This window comes from Poecilia latipinna, unplaced genomic scaffold, assembly GCF_001443285.1.
Source record: "Poecilia latipinna isolate Pla-1442-1.1 unplaced genomic scaffold, P_latipinna-1.0 Scaffold462, whole genome shotgun sequence".
Lineage (NCBI taxonomy): Eukaryota > Metazoa > Chordata > Actinopteri > Cyprinodontiformes > Poeciliidae > Poecilia > Poecilia latipinna.
The window spans coordinates 258,741-282,251 of record NW_015113078.1 but is presented as its reverse complement, the minus strand read 5'-3'; the positions used below and the strand labels follow the sequence as shown (position 1 = coordinate 282,251).

At 47.1% G+C, this 23,511-nt stretch overlaps 2 protein-coding genes across 3 annotated transcripts; both read right to left on the bottom strand.

Moving 5' to 3' along the window:
• Positions 1–137: 137 nt before the first annotated feature.
• rnpepl1 (arginyl aminopeptidase like 1) lies at positions 138–9,447 on the bottom strand. The gene is made up of 11 exons (XM_015039112.1): positions 7,733–9,447; positions 6,968–7,108; positions 6,711–6,862; positions 5,736–5,852; positions 4,678–4,913; positions 3,028–3,141; positions 2,836–2,948; positions 2,294–2,402; positions 1,998–2,225; positions 1,784–1,926; positions 138–1,061 (listed from the first exon to the last, which is right to left on the bottom strand). The coding sequence occupies exons 1-11, from the start codon at positions 8,219–8,221 to the stop codon at positions 759–761; spliced, it is 2,145 nt and encodes a 714-aa protein (XP_014894598.1). The 5' UTR covers positions 8,222–9,447; the 3' UTR covers positions 138–758.
• A 1,193-nt stretch (positions 9,448–10,640) lies between these two features.
• Positions 10,641–23,511, bottom strand: abcc5 (ATP-binding cassette, sub-family C (CFTR/MRP), member 5). 2 transcript variants are annotated; one of them, XM_015039110.1, is made up of 30 exons: positions 23,391–23,511; positions 22,926–23,079; positions 22,048–22,139; positions 21,127–21,282; positions 20,914–21,058; positions 20,085–20,318; positions 19,828–20,001; positions 19,108–19,255; positions 18,880–19,028; positions 18,692–18,799; positions 17,934–18,097; positions 17,663–17,858; positions 17,519–17,590; positions 17,316–17,440; positions 17,172–17,244; positions 15,972–16,175; positions 15,753–15,896; positions 15,585–15,678; positions 15,339–15,508; positions 15,117–15,263; positions 14,347–14,476; positions 13,988–14,270; positions 13,718–13,904; positions 12,897–12,986; positions 12,614–12,803; positions 12,372–12,531; positions 11,994–12,072; positions 11,572–11,685; positions 11,340–11,504; positions 10,641–11,258 (listed from the first exon to the last, which is right to left on the bottom strand). In XM_015039110.1, the coding sequence occupies exons 2-30, from the start codon at positions 23,013–23,015 to the stop codon at positions 11,157–11,159; spliced, it is 4,185 nt and encodes a 1,394-aa protein (XP_014894596.1). In that variant the 5' UTR covers positions 23,016–23,079; positions 23,391–23,511; the 3' UTR covers positions 10,641–11,156. The 2 variants fall into 2 exon arrangements, with proteins under 2 accessions (XP_014894596.1, XP_014894597.1); XM_015039111.1 differs by having other exon boundaries at positions 22,926–23,059.

The following is a 23,511-nucleotide window of genomic DNA, read 5'->3' as shown; positions in this document are numbered from 1 at the left end:
TTACAAAATGTTCAGTGTAAACAAAGTTTGATGAAATAAAAAACAGTTGTAGACAGTTAAAAGATTCTAAAGGTTTTGTTTGTTCACAATAAATCAGTTTAATAAAAGAGAAATAAAAACGTAAAATCTCCTTAACTAGTGGAACACGAGTCAAGGCTTTTATTGTGAAAGCAAAGCCACCAGCTTCCTGTGTATTAAATAATGAAACCTTCAGACATCAAAGATCCCGTTAAACATGTCAGACCTTACATTTCCGGTCTGACTTCAAAACAAAAGCCGGAAATTAAAGGAGCCCTTCAAAATAAATAAATCTGTTTTCTGAAAGTTAAAGATTTTCTTCAGAATAAAACAATAAGATGATTTTTTTAATTTTATTTTCGATGGAGGAAAACAGAATAAATAAAATAATTAACCGTCTGCAGAGTGAAGCTGGTTGATAATCAATACAGATTATTGGTCGTGTGATCGGGTTTCATTTCATTTCAGCGGTGCGTTCAGGGTCTGCAGGTTCCTGAGGATGTGGCTGGACTGGGTCCAGTTAGCGGGTTTGTTTCACAGTGAGGCGATAAGGCCGCTCCGGTGTTCAGGTCCAGTTCTGGTTCTGGATCAGAATCCAGTCCAGGTTCCTCAAACCGAGGAGAAGAGAAATCTGTTGCATCGTTTTCATGAAGTTCTAGAAAGTTCTGCTGTTTGCGGACATGATGAAGGAAACTGTTCTGGTTCTGACCCGTCGGGACCCGTGGGGGTCCGGACGGCCGTCAAGCCGACACATTAACGTCCCTGAGCGCCATGGCGGCCGTCGTTCCAGCGGCGGAGGCCGTTGCCGTGGCAGCAGGGCTTTGCAGCGGCGAGCCGGAAGGGGCGGAGCCAGTCAGGATGGGCGGAACCGCGCCGCTCTGATTGGCCGGCGCCGAGCTGCTGGGGAACAGGATGAGCTGCAGCGTCCGTCGCAGGTTGGGATGCAGGCGGCGCTGCGTCTGGTAGAAGATCTCCACGGCAACGCACTTCATCACCCCGGCAACCAGGTCCTCATAGAGCGGCACGGTGTACATCCTGGAAGTCTGCAGGGAGGAACAACAGAAACATGTCCTGGTAGTTACTGAAGCTCTGACGCAGTGCTAAGCTGCTAGCAGCGCAGCTAGCTGTTGGTTTAGTGCATCAGCGTTTCAATGAGGGTAGCCATAGTGTGTCCAGAAAATGTATTTAGGGAAGCTAAGAGCGTTTAGCATTTCTGCTAAGTGTAAAAGCGACTGTCCCTCTTGGATAAAATTCAAAACGCTAAAGTAAAAATTAGCTCCATGATCATTAGCAAAGCTAATTTTTAGCTCATTTAATTGTTTTAAATAAATGTTCTATTTATTTACAACGTGTTTTCCTCTCGTCAGTCACATAGTTTAACAATCTCTGGACAGTTTCAACAGAAAAATTGTTTCTAAACCAAAAATCATTTCATGTCTAAAAATCTAATCGAATTGAGAGTCACTCAAAGATTCCAGCTCTAGTCATTATCAACATGGCTGAAGTTAGCATTATCTTCTACCAAATAGCATGATGGCTTAGCACTTTAGCATTAGTGGAACTAATGTTTATGATTAGTGCTTTAGGGTTAGCATTCTGTTAGCTAGCAGTGCTCAGCGCTGCACTGACCAAACACCAGCAGCCTGTTTCTGATGCAATATGGCTTCATGAATCAATGCTTTGCATGTTAATAAGATATTCAGATAACTCATACTCTGGCTCCTCTGGTTCGGAGCTGCAGCGAAGCGTCGGTTGTTGTTCTTACGTGTTTGTGCAGGAAGGCTCGGACCTGCGGCAGGTCGGGGTAGAATGTGTTCCTCACCACCATCTGCAGCCAGCGGATCTGGACCTCGGCGTTCAGCCCGTCAAACAGCGCCGAGTAGCAGGCGGACAGACTCGCCATCACGTCTGAAACACACAGCGGCCGTCAGCGACGCTCCAACAGCAGGTGACGCTGCCGCCGACGTTAAGAGACGCACCGTACAGCAGCGGTGAGTGGTCCAGCATCCGGTCCAGGAACAGAACCACCTGGAAGGTGCTCCAGGCCGACAGGTCAAAGGTCGCGAGTGCCTGCTGGTCGGGCGGGCCGCCGCCTCTCCACAGGTCGCACAGCTCCTGCACCGGCCCGATCAGAGCGCCCCCTGCTGACAGGTCAGGCTCAAACGGCGGCGGGCCGCAACCGCTCAGCCAGCGCTCAAACTCCAGACCTGAGAACAGGAAGTGATGTCACCGAGCAGGAAGCGGAAGGCAGCAGCATGAAACCTACCAGGCGTACCTTCCCTCTGGGAGACGGCGGCGTCCTGCAGCTCCGGGAAGTATCGCAGGAAGTAGGCAATGAGGTCCTGAGCCACAACGCTCTGAAACTTAAACTCTGAGATGTAGTCCTACACACACACACACACACACACACACACACACACACACACACATACATTAGTCAGAGAGTAGATACAAAATCAGCGTTGGTTCTGAACATCTCTGGAGTTCACAGAGACAGTCTGAAAACAACAAGATGGAGGATCAGGAGTGGCCTAGTCAAAGCCCAGACCTGATCCCCACCAACCTGACAGAGCCGAACTGTTTGCAGCATCCAGACTGATACAAAAATACAGAAACATGAAGATAATGACCTTAAAGCTGCAGTACGTGACGTTTATCATTTCTTTGTACTTATTTGTTAACCTGTCAGAAAATCAAACTCCTCTGCCTTCTCCCAGCGCTGACCACAAACAACCAATCAGGGCCAGGAGGCGGTTCTGCTTTCCTCTGTTAGGGCGGGGCTACATGTTAGCCCCAGCCTCTAAATGCATCACTGACCTTGAGGAAGCTGTCGAAGCGCCGGACGTCGCCGCTGAGCTCAGACAGGTACGACACGAAGCAGAAGCCTTTCTCATAGGTGAACAGGTTCATCAGCGTGCTGGGGTTCACACCTGCAGGGGAGCAGGAAGGACCCTCACCTGTACAGCTGCACACCGGGGTGTGTGTGTGTGTGTGTGTGTGTGTGTGTACCTGGCTCAAACTTGACCTGCAGCTTGCTCACAGGGTTGTTGTCTCCAAGGAGACGCAGCTGTCTGTGCAGAGCGTCCAATCGGACCACCGTCTCCAGGCAGGTGAAGGCCTCACCTGGAGACAAAGTTCAGAGTAAAACCCTGACCCCTGATGACCCCTGGTGACCTCTGATAATCCCTGATAATCCCTGGTGACCCCTGACGACCGCTGTGGCCGGAAATGAAGCCCTGCCTTGAACACACTGATTTCACTTCTGATATCTGAGGTTTGATATGGATCAGATACAGAAAAACATCTGAATGGTGATAAAACGTTTCTCAGTTTAGACACAGACATAAACACGCCTGTCACAATAAATCCGGAAGTGATCCGTGCCATCTTGGTAGGGCAGCGCAGCACAAAGCACAGCGGACCCATGGCTTCGATACCAACAATAAGAAAATGTGTGGACTCTTAGTCAATGTGTGAGAGAACGATACCAGAACAAAATGGCTGCTGTTGGGATCGACCCGTATGAGACGGGGAAGGAAAAGATGTCAGACGATGTGGACAAGCTGCCTCCGATCTCCCGTTGTGGTTCAGTGAACAAGAAGAGCTTCACATGAACGCAGACAATCAGTGTTTAATTTGTAAAGGACGAACGAACTCTTGGTGTGAATGACGAAGTTCTGGTTCTGGCAGCGTAAGAACATGTAGCAACAAACACGTAGGCTACATGTCCGTCTAGCTAGCAGATAAAAGCTACATTAGTTAAGCTACTTTAACTAGTTGGGTAGTAAGTATTGCAGTAAATATCACTGATATTTATCTTAATATAAATATCAGAGGCGGGTAGAGTACTCCAATAGCTTTAATGTACTGATATTGTTAATAAATTGTTTATTGTAGTCATAGTAACTGCCTATCAAGATGGCTGTCGGTTACAGAGGTCATGGAAGTGTGACGTAACATGATAATTATCTATTAGCTGTATTATAAAGTGAGTTCAAACATTTCCATTTGCATGATTTTTCATTTTTGTCTCATTTCTAGATCAAAATCTGGATGATAAAATCTTCAATTTTTATCATCCCAAGAAAAAAAAAAACAATTATAGCAAAATCTAGACTTACTTCATGTGACTGAGGTCAAACTGTTGTGTTTGGTGTTTTGGTCTCAACTAAACCTTTTTTTAAAGTCTCTGTTTACAGAAACTTCATTTTATTTGGTATTTATTTTGAAATTTAAAATGTCTTCCAGTTTCAATGTTAAATGCTCATTAGAATTTAAAGTTTATCAATCTTTGAGAATGAGTTATTGGATTATCATTATATTAGTTTAAAATGGTTTCAAAACAATAATATTATCGTTTATTGCAATAACTTCTGGGTCAATTTATTGCCCGATAAAATTTGTTGCGTCAGACCCTGACATAAATGCAATAAAATACAGATTTATTTGATAACTTAAATACACCAATCGTTTGGTCAAGCATGTAAAAACAACTTTAATCTGTTCAGTCAGCAGTAAAAATAAATAATAAAGTGCAACTGAGAAAAATAAACTCCAACAAACCTTCAAATGGTTCAGAAAGTGCAATCAGGATTTCTAAATGTAATGTGAAATAAAGCGTAGAACCAGACTGAGTAGATGTGGTGGGCGTGGCCTCACCGTACGCCTCCGTGGTGATGCGGCGCTGCGCGTACGTGGCCAGGCCTTCGCTCAGCCACATCTCCTCCCAGGTGGCGTTGGTGACGGCGTTCCCGAACCAGCCGTGTGCGATCTCATGGATGACGTCGATCAGCAGGAACTCGCTGCTCTCCAGGATGGAGGCGATGATGAAGGTGAGGCACGGGTTCTCCATGGCAACGATGGGGAAGGAAGGCGGCAGGAAGACGATGTCGCACCTACAGAGTTCGGTAGCAACTAGTTACATTTACTCAGTTACCTTTACCCGAGTAACTTTTTTGAAAAAAATTTACTTTTAGGAGTGTTTTTACTTTTACTTGAGTAAAATTTTCGACCCACTGAATGTAAAACATGTTTTAACCAAACGCAGAGTCACACCTGCAGTTTGTGTTAAAGTTTAATTAGTCTTTAGTGAAAGAAACTGATTTGGAAAAAAAAATTGCCTGATTTTGTTATTTTTTTGTTACGTGTGGTGTTGCACAGGGGTCTTTCTGCATGGAGTCTCCATGTTCTCCCTGTGCATGCTGGGTTCTCTCTGGGTACTCCAGCTTCCTCCCACAGTCCAGAAACATGACTGTCAGGTTAATTGGTTTCTCTAAATTCTCCCTAGGTGTGTGTGAGTGTCCATGGTTGTTTGTCCTGCGATGGACTGGCGACCTGTCCAGGTGACCCCGCCTCTCGCCCGAAATGTTCGCTGGAGAGGCAGCAGCACCTCCTGACCACACCTGGGACAAGGGTGTTAGGAAATGGATGGATGGATACAACTATTGCCATTTGGTCCTTAAAATACCAAAATTTCTGCTTAACTTTATATTTAGGTCCGTCTGATCATGTAATTTTTCAATATTAATTGATAATTTGATCAGGTAATCAGTAATTCATTAGATATTTTGCCAAATACTTTTTACTTTTACTTGAGTAAAAATATGTTTAAGTATTTCTAATTTTAACTGAGTCTAATGTTTGGATACTCTCCCCCTCTGAGCCCGGCGCCCCCTGCTGTCAGGTTGACGTTTGTGTCCGTTGGGTTTCAGACTCACCTGCCCCACAGGTACGGTCCAAACAGGTCCTCTGCCACGCCCAGCCAGCGCTCCACGCTGCCCCCTAGCTTCTTCACGGCGCAGGACAGCAGGCAAGGCTCCGCCCAAACACGACTCCTGCAGACAGAGGAAGTAAAAAAAACGTTTTTACCCCGACTTCCTGCTGGAGGAGAAAAAAAAAACTCTGGCTATAGATTATTAGCATTCACTTTAGCTAAAAAGTTGTTGACATAATGCACTAAATATTAAATGTAACCTTTACATATAAAAGGAAAAGCAACACAGTGCTTTCCACACCAAGACAACCAGATATTGTCAGGAAAAAGTTATAACTAAGAAACACGACAGAAATGGAAGCTATGCTAGCTTGACTTTGAGAATGTTAACATGATTTTTTGGTAAATTTAGATTAAAGTTTAGATTTTATCTGGAAACATGTATTTAGGAGAAGCTAACTGTGCTAAATGTTTCCTTGTTAGCATAAATGCTAAGCTAAAGATTAGCGTCGCTATTAGTTAACATGAACTCACCAATGTTTGGACTTATTCAACTGATTAGTGTGGGAAGTCATTACTTTCCAATATTTATCTTTTACACAATACATTTTTCAAATATTGTTTTTCTTGAGGCCAGAATAATCAAAATTACAAGATATTACAATTTATATTTTACTAAGCATGACAAATTTATGAGTTTCACTTTTGAAAATAAGAGACAAAAATACTGAATTTGTTGTCTATTCATTTTTTAAGTACTTGAATATGTTTATAATGAATATCTGATGATTATCTAAATTTGATTAAACAAAAGGTTACTTTAGAATATTTTGGCTTTTTTTTTTTGCAATTCCCCCCCCCAGAAAAAATATAAAAAATTGACAAAATTTAAATTCTCTGAGTTGAGAATAAATTTAAACATTTGGAATATTTTCCATTGTTTTTCTCGGCGCTCAGTAGCGTCCAGGTGACCTCTGACCTGGGCCCGATGTCCATGTGCTGGAGCTCTCCGGCCACCAGCGCCACCAGGTAGGACGGGACCGGGAACTCCATGGAGAACTGGAAGATCCGGTCCAGTTTGGAGTAAGAGCTCCGGGACGCGCTCATCAGAACCGTCACGCCGTCCGGAACCTGAGCAGGAAGTTCCATTTAGTTTTTAACATCTCTTCCCCAACCGACACGCCTCACTTCGCTGACCGGACCCGTCCCAACAGAACAGAACCGAGCAGAACTCACCCGGATGGAGGCGGAGTAGGTGCTCTTCACCGCCGGCGTGTCGAAACACGGGAAGAAGGAGCGATTACACACCGAGTGTCCCTGAGTGAAGACCAGAGGACGGGACTGACCGCAGGTCAGCTCCGAGTCCAGCCACCAGATCTGAGGTCACACAGAGGTCAGAGGTCACACAGAGGCCAGACAGAGGCCAGGATGTCAGTCATTAGGAGAAGATCCGGTCTTCAGCAGGAACACGGGTCCAAACGTCCAGAAACTCTGACCGGAGTTTTCTGCCTCAGTGACCCAGGCTGAGACAAAGATCAGAAACCAGTTCCAAACCAGTCTGAAAGCAACGCAAACCCGTCCCAACAGTGTGAACATAGTACAGATCCAAGTCCAAAACCAATCTGAAACCAGTTTAAAACTAAATCTGGAACCAGTTTAAAACTAAATCTGAAACCAGTTTAAAACTAAATTTGAAACCAGTTTGAAAGAAAGTCTGAAACTAGTTTAAAACTAAATCTGAAACCAGTTTAAAACTAAATCTGAAACCAGTTTGAAAAAAATCTGAAACCAGTTTAAAACTAAATCTGAAACCAGCTAAAAACTAAATTTGAAACCAGTTTAAAACTAAATTTGAAACCAGTTTGAAAGAAAGTCTGAAACTAGTTTAAAACTAAATCTGAGGTGCTGCTGCCAGTTTGAAACTAGTTTGAAACGAACCAGTCTGAGCCCAGTGATGCAGTAGGACCTGAACCAGTCAGAGGAAGTGGTGTGTGTTCTCACCGCCGGTCCGTCCGTGGTCGTGTAGCGGACCGTGACCTGGATCAGCTGTTCGGGTCGCAGCGCTCCGGCCGGGAGGCTGATGACGAGCGAGGACCCGTAGTCGGTGAACGGGTCGACCCGGTAGGTGAGGGACGCCGGCTCGTCCTTTCCGTCCCCGGGAACCTTACAGTCTATGGAGTGGATCAACAGCGAAGGGTGGGAGTCCAGGACGAGGGCGCTGACCCCCGGCTGGACCGGAACCAGGTCCAGAACCAGCCAGCCGCTCATCTCCTTCGCTGCAAAGTTCAGCCGCAGATCCAGGTGAAAGTGGCGCAGCCGGAAGCTCCTGAAGTTGGAGGCCGATGCCACGTCCACCAGGGGGCAGCGCGCGGCGCCGGGCCTCGGACCGGCCGAGGGCGGCTTGGGTTCGCCGGCGCAGCGCCCGCCGGACACCGGCAGCGCCTTCCGGCAGCAGCACAACGAGGGAGAAGTCTGCGTGAGTTCTGCCATGTTCTGCTGGACAGCAGAACCGAACCGGGCCGCAGATGGGCTAATCCAAGGTTAATCCCAGGTTAAACCTGGGTTCAAACCCGGGATTATCTCAATTCAAACCAAAACTACACCTGGTTTAGACCTGGACTGAAACCGGTTTACATCAAACCCGTATTAGACTGGGATTAACCCAATTACCAGAACCAAACCTGATTTTGTACTCAAGCTTCCTAAATCCTGGACTAAACCCAACTATGTTTGACTTAACCTGATTTGGACCAAAACAGAACCAGATGTTTTTTTAGTTCAGGACAAGCTTGACCTTCGACCCAGGAAGTGCATCTACTGGTTACCAGTACACCCAGTCCAGATTGAACCCATTTTCAATAAACCAGAACCTCGAACTAGAACCGGTAAACCGGTCCGGTTGTAGTCTGGTTTACGAAACCCAGTCGGCCTACCGAACCGATAACCAGTCCAATTCACCTGCAGCAGAACTTTTTCCACTTGAACTCTGATCCAAACACAGTTTAGCGAACTGTCCAGCCCAGTTCTCCGGTCCGGACGACATTAAAACCCAGTGAATAGGTCCGGCAGTAGCCCAACGCCAGAAGGAGTTTTGCAGAACGGAGCCGAACCGAACTGAGTTAAAGGGTTCCGTCCCCTTCACCCGGTTCCCTGCAGAGCGAGCCTCGGCCCCGCAGACAGAGTTCCGGACCGTTAAGTAAAATCCATCTGGACGGAACCGGACCAGCACCGGCTCCTTCGCTCCCGGTCCGGCTCGCAGAGGCGGGAAGGTTCCGGTCGACCGGGGCCAGAGGACAGAGTGTCCCCGGAGAACAAAGACCGACGGAGACCGGAGGACCGCGGAGGACAAACAGGAAGTACCAGAAAGTTTCTGCTGGCCGCCAGAGGGCGCTGTAGGGGCGAGGAGAGGAGGACAGCCGGGAGACCGGAGAGGCTGCGGGGGACAAACATCCATCCAGTGGTCTGTCCATCCGGCCAAAACATTATAAATCAATTCCTTACGGTTCAACAATCACCAATAAAGAAAAAAGAAACTTAAACAAAAAAACTAGGAAAATAACCTTTTCCAGAACCACTTACCTGTTTGACCGAACCGCACGTCACAGTATGGAGCTACAACGGAGCGTAAATTTGTTCAAAAGAAAAATATATATATCTGAAAAAATAAGGTTTGGACAAAAGATTTGACACCGAAAAATGTTTTTGAAACAGAAAAAAAGTTTTAAACTGAAAAATAAGATTTCAAATTAAAATAAAGTTTTGAAATTGAAAAAATTATATTTCAGCTCTTTCATCTCAAATATGTGTGCTGGAAAATAGACAGAACATATAAGACTATATGTTTTTGCAGTGTAGCTGAAGTTTTTTATTCCGTTTTGCTTTTCACTCGATCTTTAAAAAAATAATTTAACAGATTTATTAACAGACATTGAAGCCTCTGGTCTGGTTTTGTGTTTGGTCTTGACGGCCACCGTACCCGCAGTTTTACCCCAAAATGAAGGGACAAGTCGGGAGGAGTGTGTTAAAATGCTTTTACTGGTTTTGTTCATCATGCTCTTATAAAAATACAGACACCAACACGGAGACACTTTGACAAAGGCTGATCTATCACAAGAAGATTCAGAATGAAAACATCTCATCGCTGTGCAATGACCGAGGCGGTGACGTACTCATGACGTCACAGCAGCAGCATCGGGTCCTCGCTCTGCTTCTCAACACGTAGCGGCTCATTTACAGTGACTCTGTACAGGTGGAGACCGTGTGCGTGCTGCCCCCTACAGGCACACAGCAGAAACTGCATCATCACTGCCAATTCCTGTGCAGTAACAGTGATTTTCCTGTAGGGGGCGGCAATGCCTCCCTCTGAAAGGCCAAAAGTCTTTAAAGGCAAAGAGGTTCTGCACCTCAGATGTTTAAATTATTAATGAAAGCTCTCTACATTCCACATTAAAGCGCATCAGGCTGATTATAAACGGATCTGACGCGGCGAACAAAGACGATTACGTCATCATTCGCTACAGCTGGAGACGCAGAAACGTCTCTGCTGATCTCAGACGACAGTAAAACTAAGACGATTGAATTAACAACTTCACATCAGCAGATGTTTCATACCAGGGGTCTGCAACCATCACTCCAGATAAATAAATAAAACTCTTCAAATGTTACATCTTTAGTGAAAACACAACAAAAACATTTAAATAAATAGATACTGTAGGAAAATTGTGGTCATTCTTAAGGAAGCAACATTTTATTTTTATGTTTTAAAACAAAGAAAAAAAAACATTTAATTAAAAAAACAGGATTGATTAATTTTATTCCTGGGGATGTTTGTGTTACCAGAGAGTATTAGCGCCATGCTATAAACATTTTTTAAAATAAAATGATGTAATAATGAGAATCAAGCACAATGTTTCAACTTTATTCTTGTAATATTACAAGTTTATTGTCAAAATATTGACTTTATTCTCATATGATTTAATTCTCTTTTAAAAGTGTATTCTCATAGTTTTATAAATCTTATGCATGGCCCCAATATTCTGTCATGTGATGTAAACCAGAACAGCACTTAGTTTCCAACGTAATGGTGAGAAAAATGATAAATATTCCTGACACTTGTGTGAATTTATTCCATGTAAAAATAAACCTAATAAATTGATAAAAATCTAAATAAAAAAAAAAATTCTTGTTGCTGCATTTTCTTTAGCCACTTTTGTCTCCGGAGCCACAGGTTGCAAACCCCTGACCTGTACAGACAGGAAACCACAGGCTTTGACCTTTGACCCCACCCACCTCTGCATGCAGCCAGTCACACGGTGCCGCCTCCTCAGAGCGTCAAAACGAGTTCAACATAAATAAATAAAACGGAAACCGAGCAGCACCGAGCTTTCTGAGAGCAGCTTCTTCCTCATCATCGTCCTCATCTTCCTCATCCTCGGACGGACACTTTGCTCTCTGCGGCTGCCAGCATCGAACACAGCCGAGAGTTCTCATTGGCCAGCAGCCGGGCCGGCTCGTCGAACTCCGCCACCTGAGCCAATCAGAGACAGGCAGGCGTGTCACAGCGGGGTCTCCAGAGCAACAGGTGTTCTGCGTTCTGATTGGCTCCTACCTGTCCCCGGGTCAGAACCATGATGCGGTCGGACGACAGGACGGTGTGGAGTCGGTGGGCGATGGTCAGCGTGGTGCAGTCCTGGAACGAGCTCCGAATCGTCTCCTGGATCAGGAAGTCCGTCTCCGCGTCCATGGCGGCCGTGGCCTCGTCCAGAACCAACACCTGGATCAGAACCGGCCAATCAGAGGGCAGCACACAGACAGGGGGCGGGACAATGGTCCTGTCTCACCTTGCACTGCCTCAGCAGAGCTCTGGCCACACACAGCAGCTGCCTCTCCCCCACCGAGAAGTTCTCCCCGTTCTCCACCACCTCCGACTCCAACCTCTGAGGAAGCTGAGACACCTGAGGGACAGACAGGAGGGACAGACAGGAGGGACAGACAGGAGGGACAGACAGGAGGGACAGACAGGAGGGACAGATAGATTAATATTAACCATGTTACCTTCGGTTGTTGTAAAAATTAAATATGACTTTTACTTAAATTTTACTTCCTGATTGAACGCCATGAAATAACAAAAGGTTTTGTCCAACAGTGAACCAGGAGTATCAGGAAGGTTTTGCATCATCATTCTTCTCTCAGAAACAGAAACTCTTCCAGGACATGTAAACGTTTGACCCGCTCCGGTGCCGTCCGGTGAGGATCCACTCACCGACTCCTTCATGTGACTCCTCTCCAGAGCGTCCCAGATCTTCTCCTCACTGTACTGGTTGAACGGATCCAGGTTGGACCTGCAGCAACAGAAATTCTGGTCTGATCTGAGCAGCAGAAAGTTTTCACACCCCTTCACTTTCCCACACAATCTGACATGTTAAGGTTTTGTTCTAGATCCAACTGATGTACCGTTTGCTTTAGGAAAACCTTCAGACTGACATGAATCATGCTTTGATTCATGCTGATCCGGTACGTCTATGTGCACTGGATCACTCCGGTACACAAAGACGTACCAGACTGATCCAAAACCCTCAGCCAGGATATCAGAAGAGCGACTGAAAGAGACAGCTGGGAAAAACAAGACAGGAAGTTCTACCTGACTGTCCCGCTGAACAGAACCGGGTCCTGTGGGATGATGGACAGCTTGCTGCGCAGATCGGCCAATCCGATGTCGCTGATGTCGATGCCGTCGATCAGGATGGAGCCTCCGGTGCGCTCCACCAGACGGAACAAGGCAACGCCCAGAGACGACTTCCCTGCAGGACCAAACACTTGTTCTCAAAACATGACCTCTGGGGTGCAGTTCCTCTGTCTCACCGTCCCAAATACCCTGCCTACCCGATCCGGTTCTGCCGATGATGCCGACCTTCTCCTTTGGTCTAATGGAGCATGAGATCTTGTTCAGAACCAGAGGGAGGTTCTCCTGGTACCTCATCTCCACATCCCGGAACACCAGCTCCCCCTTCTGGGGCCAGTCAGGCGGAGGACCCCGACCTTTAACCCGGGCGGGAGCCTCCTGGGACAGAGACTGAAGCAAACAGAAATCAGTCTAACATCTGGGTTCATCAGAGACACTAGGAACACCAGTGTTCCCAGTTAGTGAGGAAACTGCTCCCAGTACCTGGATGTAGTGATGGATTCTCTCCACGGAGGTGAAGCGAGCTTCGGTTTCTGAGGCGAGTCGCACCGTGAACTGGAACAGTCCTGTTAACTGGGAGAGACAGAGGTTCTCCTTCAGGATCCAAAACAACCCCAACAGTCCAGCAGACACATCCCCAAACTCTGGTCCAGAGCAGACCCCAACAACAGCAAAGAAAACGTCTCCTGGTCCCGAGACCGAATCACAGATAAATGAGTTCAACAAAAGAACTCAATGAACTCCGACAACCTTCAACTGGACCAACTGCAGAGGAGCCCGAAGACCTGAGAGATCAGAAGGTCGACTTGTACCGTTACAGAGCGAGGGGATACTATATGGGGTTGAATTATCTTAACAAAGAAGCTCTTATCTCATCATCCAGTGACATGTCCACTGTTGACGGCACACGCTTGGTTCCCCAAACTGGTGAAAACGACTGTCAACAAAGTACTGAAGTTCAAAGGTACCTGAATTGAACCAGTTCAAGAAAGTGGAAACGCACTAAAAGACCCTGGCTGATGGACTGAGTAGAACCTGTTTTCTAGAGCAATGGATAATAGCCCCGGTCCACAAAAACCACGTTTTAGATGCGTCAAGCAGCCACCTGAATCAGATGGTTCAGGGCTTGGAGAACATTGTTCTAGAAAAAGACACCAGACAGAACAGTTCTGACACTTGTTCCTTCAAAGAGATTTTTCATACAGGAAAGACGACTCAGTTAACACAGATCTTACTGAATATGATGGTTTGGTTGCTGTTTGGTTGGAACAGGTTTACAGGCAGAACTTAAAGGTTTCAGTTACCTGGACAGCGTAGGAGATGGCAAGCCCGGCGTAGGCGGGGGGGATCTGTCCGTGCATCAGGACCATCATCAAAGCCGTCATGCTGATCAAAGACACACTGATGATATCCAGACGAACCGCCAGCCAGCGCATGGCGCAGCTGAACAGGTAGAAGGGAGCCTGGTTCTGGTCTAGTAAAAACTGGTACCTAAATAAACCAGAACACAGTAATCAGGTCCTGACCTCATGAGCTCTGGATGTCAGGGCAGAGGTTCTGGTTCTGACCCTGACCTGCGGAGGAAGTCCTGGCCACGGTCGTAGGCCTGCAGAGTCGTCAAGCCCTGGACGCTGGACGTGATGTGGGACATGAAAGGTGACATCGTCACATTGTCCAAACGTTTCAGCTCCCGGATGAATACCTTAGAGACGCTGTGGAGAACAGCAAAGCCCAAGACCAGAGGTCCAACAGCCACTAGGAACCATGGGAAAACACAGCTGATGACACCCAGACAGAAGAAGACGAGGATCACATTCTGGATAAACATTTCTGCCTGGAAGGGCAGCCGGGTGTCAACTGGAAAGAGACAGAGACAAAACTGAGTCAAGCAAAGACCAGAACCCCAGAAAATAGTCTAGTCCTGCTAACCTACCTTCATCCATGTCCTTGGAGAAGCGATTGAGGATCCGTCCTGTAGGAGTCATGTCGAAGAACTTCATGGGGCAGCGCAGGATTTTGTGGAAAAGTTGGTCATGCAGTTTGGAGGAAGCTCTCAAAGTTCCCTAGAAAGACACAACCATGGTGTTAGCACTGGGAGAAAGGGTACCTGCAATCTGTTGGGCTTAATCTGGTGTAAAGGACCGCTCAGACCAAACAGACTTCCTGAAAGATGCCATGCTGCTCCTCACATTGTTGTACCCCCACACTGAGGAATGCTAAAGATCAGGGCCAGTCGGTAAGTCTCACTGGGAGAACCGTGTTTCACTCTGACCTAAAATGGTCTTCAAAGGCCTTAAGGTCTAATTCCTTCACAGCAGTGGTGACCACTGCTAACAACGGCTAACAACTTGAAGAATCCTTACCAAAACTTTAACACAATTATCAAACTAACTTTGTTCAGCTGAAGTAAATTAACACTTTAAGCACTTAGCCTTAATCTGGAAAAAGTTATTAATGGGAAGCTAAGTGCACTAAACATTTACAAAGTTAGCAAAAGCACTAAACAAAAAGTAGCTCCAATAGTTTACCGGTCAAAACGGGAGACTTGACAGGTACACCTGTTCTTAGCTTTTCACTCCACCTATGAAAAAGTCTGTGGTGGTGTTCAGAACGGACACCTGGACTGCTCCCTGCCTAAAGCTGACCCACTGAATCCTCTTTAACCGGACTGGTCCGGACCGGACCAGGAGTCTGGGCTCTGACCTTGACGAAGGCAATTCCTCGGATGAGTTTGAAGATCAGCATGACTCCCATGGAAGAGGCATAAATGACGGTGTACTGTTGCATCTTGGGATTGTCCTTCATGCTGACACTCATTGCTGAGCTGTTGCCCACGGTTACCGTGGTATTCTGGAAACCAGGAGAGAGGAGTCAGAGGAAGAGGCGATGAAGGTGATATGAGGAGGAGGATGTCAGGCGACCCACCCCGCTGCCCTGGTTGATCCAGTAGCTCAGCCACCAGTGGCAGAAAGCCGCACTTCCCACATTGAGAACAAACAGAACCAGGATCAGCAGGCAGGGGGCGGAGCCTCCGCAAGCCGCCATGTAGACCCTGAACACGGGCCAGGACACGGCCCCATACTGCTGCTCTTCACCTTGGAGAACAGCAGAACATGGTCAGAACCGAACAGTCCGGGTTAGGGCTAGACGAGTCGGTAATGAAGTCAGTACCGTTGTCTTTGACAACCGGCGAACTCTTCTTCACGGATCCTGGTTTGGTGTCGGCCGGTTTCCTCTGAGAGCCGCCCTGCTTCCTGCTGGGGACCTGAAACACGGAAAGGGTGATTCAGACAGACGGACAGATGGACTCAAGACAGATGGACTCAGACAGACTGGTACCTCTATGACGGGCGGGTCCCCCAGCTGGAAGTGGTTGAACATGGCTGCATAGTCTCCATTCAGCTTCATCAAGTCGTCATGGTTACCCTGCTCCACTATGCTCCCCTCCCTCATCAGAATGATGTCATCACAGTCCACCATGTACTGCGGACACACAGGTATTTCTATGGTAACCCTATGCAGCGGACAGACATCTGTCAGAGTCTGGAGGAAGGCTACCTGCAGCTGGTGGGTGACGAAGATGACGGTCTTGTCGTGAAGCTGCTTCTTGATGGCGTTGCGGAAGATGTGATTGGCCACATGGGCGTCCAGAGCGCTCAGAGGGTCATCCAGGATGTAAACGTCCCGGTCGCTGTACAGCGCTCGGGCCAAGCTGATCCGCTGCCGCTGGCCGCCGCTCAAGTTGGCACCGCGCTCTCCGATCTGATTGGACACATACGTTGGAGGTGAGTGACAAGGTTAATGTTGCTGTTTGGGTCAAAGGGATTAGAAGTGACCAATAATTTTGCAACATAGTCCAAATATGAGGCAGATCTAAATTTAGCTGTGTCCAGATCTGGTTCTAAGACTAAACTAGGAACGACCAGCACTTCCCTTGGTTCCTAACCTGATGAATAATCAACAAACCTCAAGGACAGATTTCAGTTCAGTATGAACTCAGCCAATACAAACCATTGACGAGTTTAGTCTTTAAGGAACAAGGAAGTAGAAAAACAGGACTGAGGTACCGGCTATTGTGCCACAATGAGCTCTGGAGCTGGTCGTTCATGGAGTAAATATGATACAAGTTCTAACTAGGTCCAGTTCTGGTCCTAAGACCCGACTGGGAAGAGTCACCATTTGCCTTTGGTTCTTAACCTCAACAACCTTCAATGAAACCAGGTTGTTAGAAACCAACATTAGAGTGTGTTTGTTTGAATTGTTTACTCAGAATGCCCTGCATTGTAGTCCACTTCCTGCTTTTGAAGCGGTCTGCATTCAAACCGCACCAGAGTTCATTTCAACCGAACTGAGACCGAGGGTTGTAGACTTTCTAGGCAAACCGACTGGAGTTCGATTAAAGCTGCTGTGAATGTTCTTGGAGAGTCTTTGTATAAAAAAACCTGAAGAAGTTTTTAACTCAGTTGTCTGCTTCAGCACCTCAATCTGCTGTTAGCGTTGTTTCCATCATGCACATGTTGTAAGTATCAGAAAGTGAAAGCTCCCTCCACTGGTGGGTCTGTGCCTTACCAGAGGCACCAAAAGCTGAAAAGTACAGATCTCCATCTTGAAGTAGAGAGCTGTTTACTACACCATGCTTAGCGTGGGTAGCCTGGTTCACTCATTCCAAACCAGTAAACGGAAACATGGCTAATTTGCTTTTTCTTTTTAAAAGTTCGTTCAAAATTTGCATAACAGAGAAACAGGAAATGACATCACCTCTGTGAGGTCAGCATTAGGCAGCAGAGCCAGGTCCAGTTTGAGGCAGCAGGCACTGAGGACAGACTGGTACCTGCAGAGACACAGAGACGGTGAGTCTACCTGTGGACCGCCCAGTCCTGAGTCCAGGTGTCTCTGCCTCACCTGTCCTCCTGGTATTCCCGTCCAAACAGGATGTTGTCTCTCAGCGTGGCGTTCAGGATCCAGGCCTGCTGAGCGACGTAGGCCATCCTCCCCCGGACCGCCACACTGCCCTCCAGCACCATCATCTGCAAACACACCAACCAGTCAAAACCAGTCCCTACCAGCTGCCTGCTGGGAACAATGGGGCACACTGGAGACGTCACCTGTCCTAAGATGGCTGAGATCAGAGAGGTCTTCCCACTGCCGACGCAGCCGCAGACACCGAGCAACTGTCCCTGGAGACATTCAGAGACACAGGGTGTAAAGGACAGGAAGGTGGTCAGAGGCACAGAGTGAGACACACCCACCTGCTGGACGTTCAGGGTAATGCAGTGCAGGGTGCTCTGAGGACGCTGGGAGGGATGGGGGGCCGCCAGGAGGGGGGGACAGCTGTCCTCATCCCCATCTTCCTCCTCAGGACTTGAATCTGCGTCTCCTCCCAACAGGGAGCCGGTCACCTCCTCCTTCTCCTCCTTGTCCTGGAGGACACCTGCGTCTCTGCACCTGGACATGAGGACATGTTGGACCTGAACCTGAAGCTAGTACCGAGGCGGTTCTGTCAGGTCCGTCTGGGTTTACTTTTCTCTCTGTCGATGGCGGCCGGCTGCTCGGACACACGGGCTGGCTTGGGCACTCTGCCCTGCGCCTTCCCATCCTAGAGAGGCTCCGCATATCTCCACGGCAACAAGAGGGTCACTAGGCAACGCTCGGACGCTGTCAATCTCTGGCAACAGGAAGAGACTCTGAACGCAGACACAGAGCGGTCACATTAGCTGAATCTGGCACCACAGCTCTGCTCCTCAACAACCTGATTAGTCACTCTGCAGATAGGTGGCGCTACAACATCATGGGATCAAGTGGAAGCTAACGCTGATGTACTAGGTCAACATGGTATCTTGTGAAAGCTAATGCTAAAGCATTACATCAAAAGCTAGCTATATCAACATGTTATTGAGTAGAAGTCATCTATTGGAAGCTAATGCTGAAGTGCAGAAGAAATGGAACTGCTGTGTAAAAACTCTTCATCCTCTTCAAAATAAGAGCATAAATACAAACATGTAACTGCTTGAAGAATTGTTAACATTCAATAACCAAGACTTTATTCAACAGAAAGTTTACAAAACAGCAGAGTAAATTAGTGCTTTAGTTAGCATGTTAGCTAAATGTGCTAACTGTTTTCAAAGTTAGCAAAAGTGTTACATTGCTAAGCCAAAAATTACCACAGCTATTGCTAGGAGAACTAATTTTCAGCTTAGCGCTGAGTTAAAAATTAGCTGTGCTATTAGCGGATTAGTGAAAGGTATTTGGCAGGATGTGTCCGATGGTCAGTTCCATACCTTGAATCTCTCCACGGCCACTGAAGCCTCCGACAGGGACTTGACAGAAATTGGCGTCACTTTAAGGGCAAAGGTCATGGCGTTGAAAACCGTGACGACAGTGAAGGCCTGGAAAAGAGGGCGGAGTTAACATGGTGGTGAACAGGTGAGTGGAGGTATGTGAGCTGACATATGGAGGCGTTTGGAACCTGAGCGGCTGTGAGGTCGTATCCTAGCAACATGTGAGTGGAGAACGTCACAACGCTGGCGATAACTACCACGATGGGAGCCACGCCCACCGTGATGCTCTGGAAATACCCTGTGAGCTCCAGCAGGCGGCGCTCCTCGTCCCGGATCCCTGACAGGAAGCAGAAACAGGTCACAGCCTGCGTTACCATGGCAACGGGGAGGAGGAGGGCCGTCAGGAGACCTCGTACTTTGGACGTCCCCTGAGAAGGCTTTCACCCAGGCGTACATCTTGATGAACTTGATGTAGCTGAGGATCTCGTTCATCTTCTGCACTCGCCTGTCGGTGACGGCCACGCCCTTCCTCCTGAAGTACGCTGTCATCCTGGAGCTGAACATCTGGAAGCAGAAACACAGATTATGTCACCTTCCTTCAGGATCCCACTCATTACGGTGTGCCAAACACAGATTCACATAAAAATCCTGATTCCAATTTACTATGATGCAGAATTTATTTAAAATATCCCAAAATCAATTTTAAAATATAAAAAGATACAAATAATGTGCATTCTTTTTTATTTTATTTATTTTACATATAGTCATATTTATATTACTTACAATATCACACTTATGTATATATTTTTTATGAGTTTTACATTGCTTATGGTTATATTTGTATTTGCCAATATTTGCATGGAGCAGCTGTCAACATATAAAAAATTTTCCATTGGGGATCAATAAGTACATTCTCACTCAGCTCATTTCTTTTTTTCAATATGTAATAAAAATAAATAAATGAAAAGACAGTAATATACTGGACACATTAGTGTCTCTATTGTTTTGCTTTGCAATGCAGACTGCAGAAGACCTTCAGGATCCTTTGCAGACCGACATATTAAAGCAGAAATTATTATGAGTTTGATTTTGAATCAAATTCTGAGTTAGTAAAAGATTCCCAGCTCTTTACTCACCATGGTGGGATAGAAGAGGATGAAGACGGAGGATCCCAGCAGCGATGTTGGACCCAAGATGTACAGGTTGTACGCGACACCGAGAACGGCCAACAGGGGGCCACCCGCTAGCAGACTGCCCACTGCCGCTGCGTCAAACATCCGCTGCCCGTCGCTGGAGCACATGTTGATGAGCTGAGTGTGAGGAATAACCCAGGTGAAACCGTTAGCGGCGCCACTCGCTTCCTGTGAAGCCACCAAGCGGTCCAGGAACCAACCTGGCCCACAGACTTGTCCCGGACGCTGCGCAGTCGCAGGATCTTCTCAAAGGCCAAGCTGAGCACAGCTCCTCTCAGCCTGCACCCGGTCCGGTAGTTCTGGGCCCAGGTCAGAGCCAGAGACCAGGACCGCATCAGCTCCGTGGTCAGGAGCCCCAGGACCAGCAGCAACCCGTAGGTCAGGTCTGATTCCTCCTGCTGGGTGTAGTCCAGCAGACGCTTCACCACAAACGCCTGGAGAGAGAGCAGAGCGGCGGTGAGTCTCAGAACACAGAACGGGCACAATAAGAAAAACCAGGGGGAGAACCAGAAATGAATAGAACCAGAACCTAGGAGGATAAATGGTTGTGGAAGATGGTTACAAGGCCTTAAGACTCCATTGAAACAGGGTGAGAAGGTGACGAGAACCAGGTGTGGTAATTAAACACTGGGACAAGGTGTGGGAAAAAATAGAAGCAGGTGTGGTGATTGAAAACAGGAAGCATGCATGTGGAGATCAAAACAGGAAGTAGGTATGGAGATTAAAACAGGAAGCATGCATGTGGAGATCAAAACAGGAAGTAGGTATGGAGATTAAAACAGGAAGTAGTTGTGGAGATTAAAACAGGAAGTAGGTGTGGAGATTAAAACAGGAAATAGTTGTGGAGATTAAAACAGGAAGTAGGTGTGGAGATTAAAACAGGAAGTAGGTGTGTGTTATTAAAAAAAACAGGAAGCAAGTGTGGGTAGGACTGGTTTCGTACTCTACTGGCACAGACCCAGACTGTGGTTCTAGTGATCAGCAAAGGTAACCGTTACAGGTGTGTGATGTCAGCTGGAGGAGACTCACTGGGCCGCTGAATCCGGCGAGCTGAGTGACAGTGAGGCAGAGGATGGACAAGAGGAGCCGGGCTCGGCAGAAGGTCCAGACGACCGAACATAGGGACGCCTCGGTTCCTTTGGACCTCTGTTCCTCCTCCCACAGTGTCCTGAGCCTAGACAGCCACAACAACCATTCAGCTGCAGAGCTAACTCACACGGAAAACACCGGAGTGCCACCCACCTCACACTGTTGTCATGGCAACGCTCCTTTGGCGCCACAGGCCACACGTCCTCCAATAGGAGCTGCCCTTTCCTGCGAGCTTGCAGAGCCAGAGGAGTCAGCCAGTGAAACGTCATGAAGGAGAAGAAACCCGCTCTGTCGACTGGGTGGGCACACCTGAGGAGAGATACACACCTGAGGAGAGATACACACCTGAGGAGAGGTGTGTGTTTGAAGAGTCGCTAGATTTGTCACAAGTTGCTCTTTTCAAAAGCTCCCTAGATTTGTTGCTAATTGTAATTAGAAAAAAACAAGAAGATTTGACCTAAATTTATATATATATATATATATATATATATATATATATTAGCAATTTTCAAAAAACTTTGCTAGTTCAGCACTAGAGGCTTCTTTGAGAAAGTTATTAGAGTAAGTCATAAGTCTTTTCTTTTTTTAATGACTGCATACTGGCTGGTTTTGAAGGAAAAAAACATCACTAGGAGACTCACTGATGAGTCTCCTAGTGATTTCGCAAGTTGCTCTTTTCAGATTGTCACTAGATATATCGCTAGTCACTTTAAAAAAAACATTGCTAGATTTATTGCTCGTAAGAAAAAAAAGGTTTAGGGTAGGGTAGGGATTTGTTGTAAGTTACTTTTTTGGAAATAAGTAAATAAATTGCCAGATTTGTCGCTAGTCGCTGTTTTTTTCCTGAAGTTACTAGATTTGTCAGTAATTGCTGCTTGGGGGAAAAAAAGCTGCTAAAATTGCCTGAAAGTTGCTAGATAAAGTGACAAAGTTGCTAAGTTAGCAATAATGCTTTCCCTTGTCCTGACCACACCCCCATCTAACCCCACACTTGGCCACGCCCCTCAGTATGTCTTGGCTTCTACATGTGTTTGGGGCGGGGCTAAGCTTTCACAGGTGAGACATGCTCCTCACCTGTCATCCTTCTGCTCTGTGGCTCCGCCCTTTGCCAGCTCTTCGTCATGGCAACCAGCTGGTCTGTCCTCAGACAAACCGTGGAGGATAATCTGGAAACACACACACACACACACACACACACACACACACACACCTGAGCAGCCAGCAGGTCAATCAAAGACATGCTCATTTCTGGGTTTTGTCATCAAAACTGGTCCTAGTTCTGGTTCTGAGTGTGTTTAAGCTGATTACGGTCCTCATAAAGATAGAAAAAACTGATTGGACTGAGTTTTGGTTCTGAATGTGTTTACACAGTCCTCATAGAGATAGAAAAAAACAGACTGGTTCTGGTTCTGAGTGTGTTTATACAATTAACAGTCCTTATAAAGACGAGAAAAGCGGACGGGACCAGGTTCTGGTTCTGATGGTCCCAACACAGACAGGAGGAGCATCACATTGGGCTGAGGGATGGTCTGAGCATGCTCAGATGGAGTCAATCAGACTGAGCACGTGCATAGCTCACGTTCCTTTCACGTTCCTGCCCCGTGACGCTGTCACGCTCTGAAGCAGCCAATCCAGAGCCTCGCAGCTTCTCTGCCCCAGCCAATCAGCTCACGGCTCTCCGCTCAGCGTGACGGAGTGGGCGGGGCTTCTTATATAAACAGACTTCAGCTTTGTTCTGAGCTCCTGTCCGCAGACTCCTCATCCCAGGCTTTTATTTTGAAAAATTAATCAACATCACTGAGCATCTTTCTGCTCATGTTAAAGTGATGATTCTATGTTTTTGGTGACCTTTCTGAGGAATATTCCTTAAATTTAAATCTTTTTAAGCATTCAAGAGGTTTAAATCTGTCCTCTCCTCTGATTGGACGGTCTGCTGTGATATATGTTCTCACCTGGTTCTGGCTGACCTCTGACCTAGGCGGAGCGTCGCAGGAGTTCTGCGGTAGACCCGACTCGCTCCTTCCAAAGTCATGTTGTTTCATTGTCTATCAGACCACATGGAGGCGTGACCTCTGACCCCGGCACGCTGAACAACAGGGGAAAATACTGGAAAACGTGCAAATAAAGAAAAACATCTGAATATTACAATAAAACTTCATGGAACATAACAGAAACATATTAACAACACTGAGGGGGATCAGGGGTCAAATTTCATCTTCAGGTGAACCTCCAGGTGTGTGTCAGGTACTGCAGTACAGTAGCTGGAACACTGTGTACGGATACTACAGAGTACTACGGAGGACTCCTTCAAAATAAAGGCCTGTGATGATGCGCTGATGACCGGAGCCGTCCGTCCGCGCGCTCGAACCCCATCAGAGATTAAACAGTCGACCGCCCTCACCTGCGCGGGTTCTCACCTGTCCGTGGGTGCGCGCGTGTCCGTGTCCGCGCGCTGCTCTCTGTCCTCCTTCAGCTTCGCTCAAGTGATGCTGCGGCTCAGCGCCGGCGGGGCGGGGCACCATGGGAAATGGAGTTGTG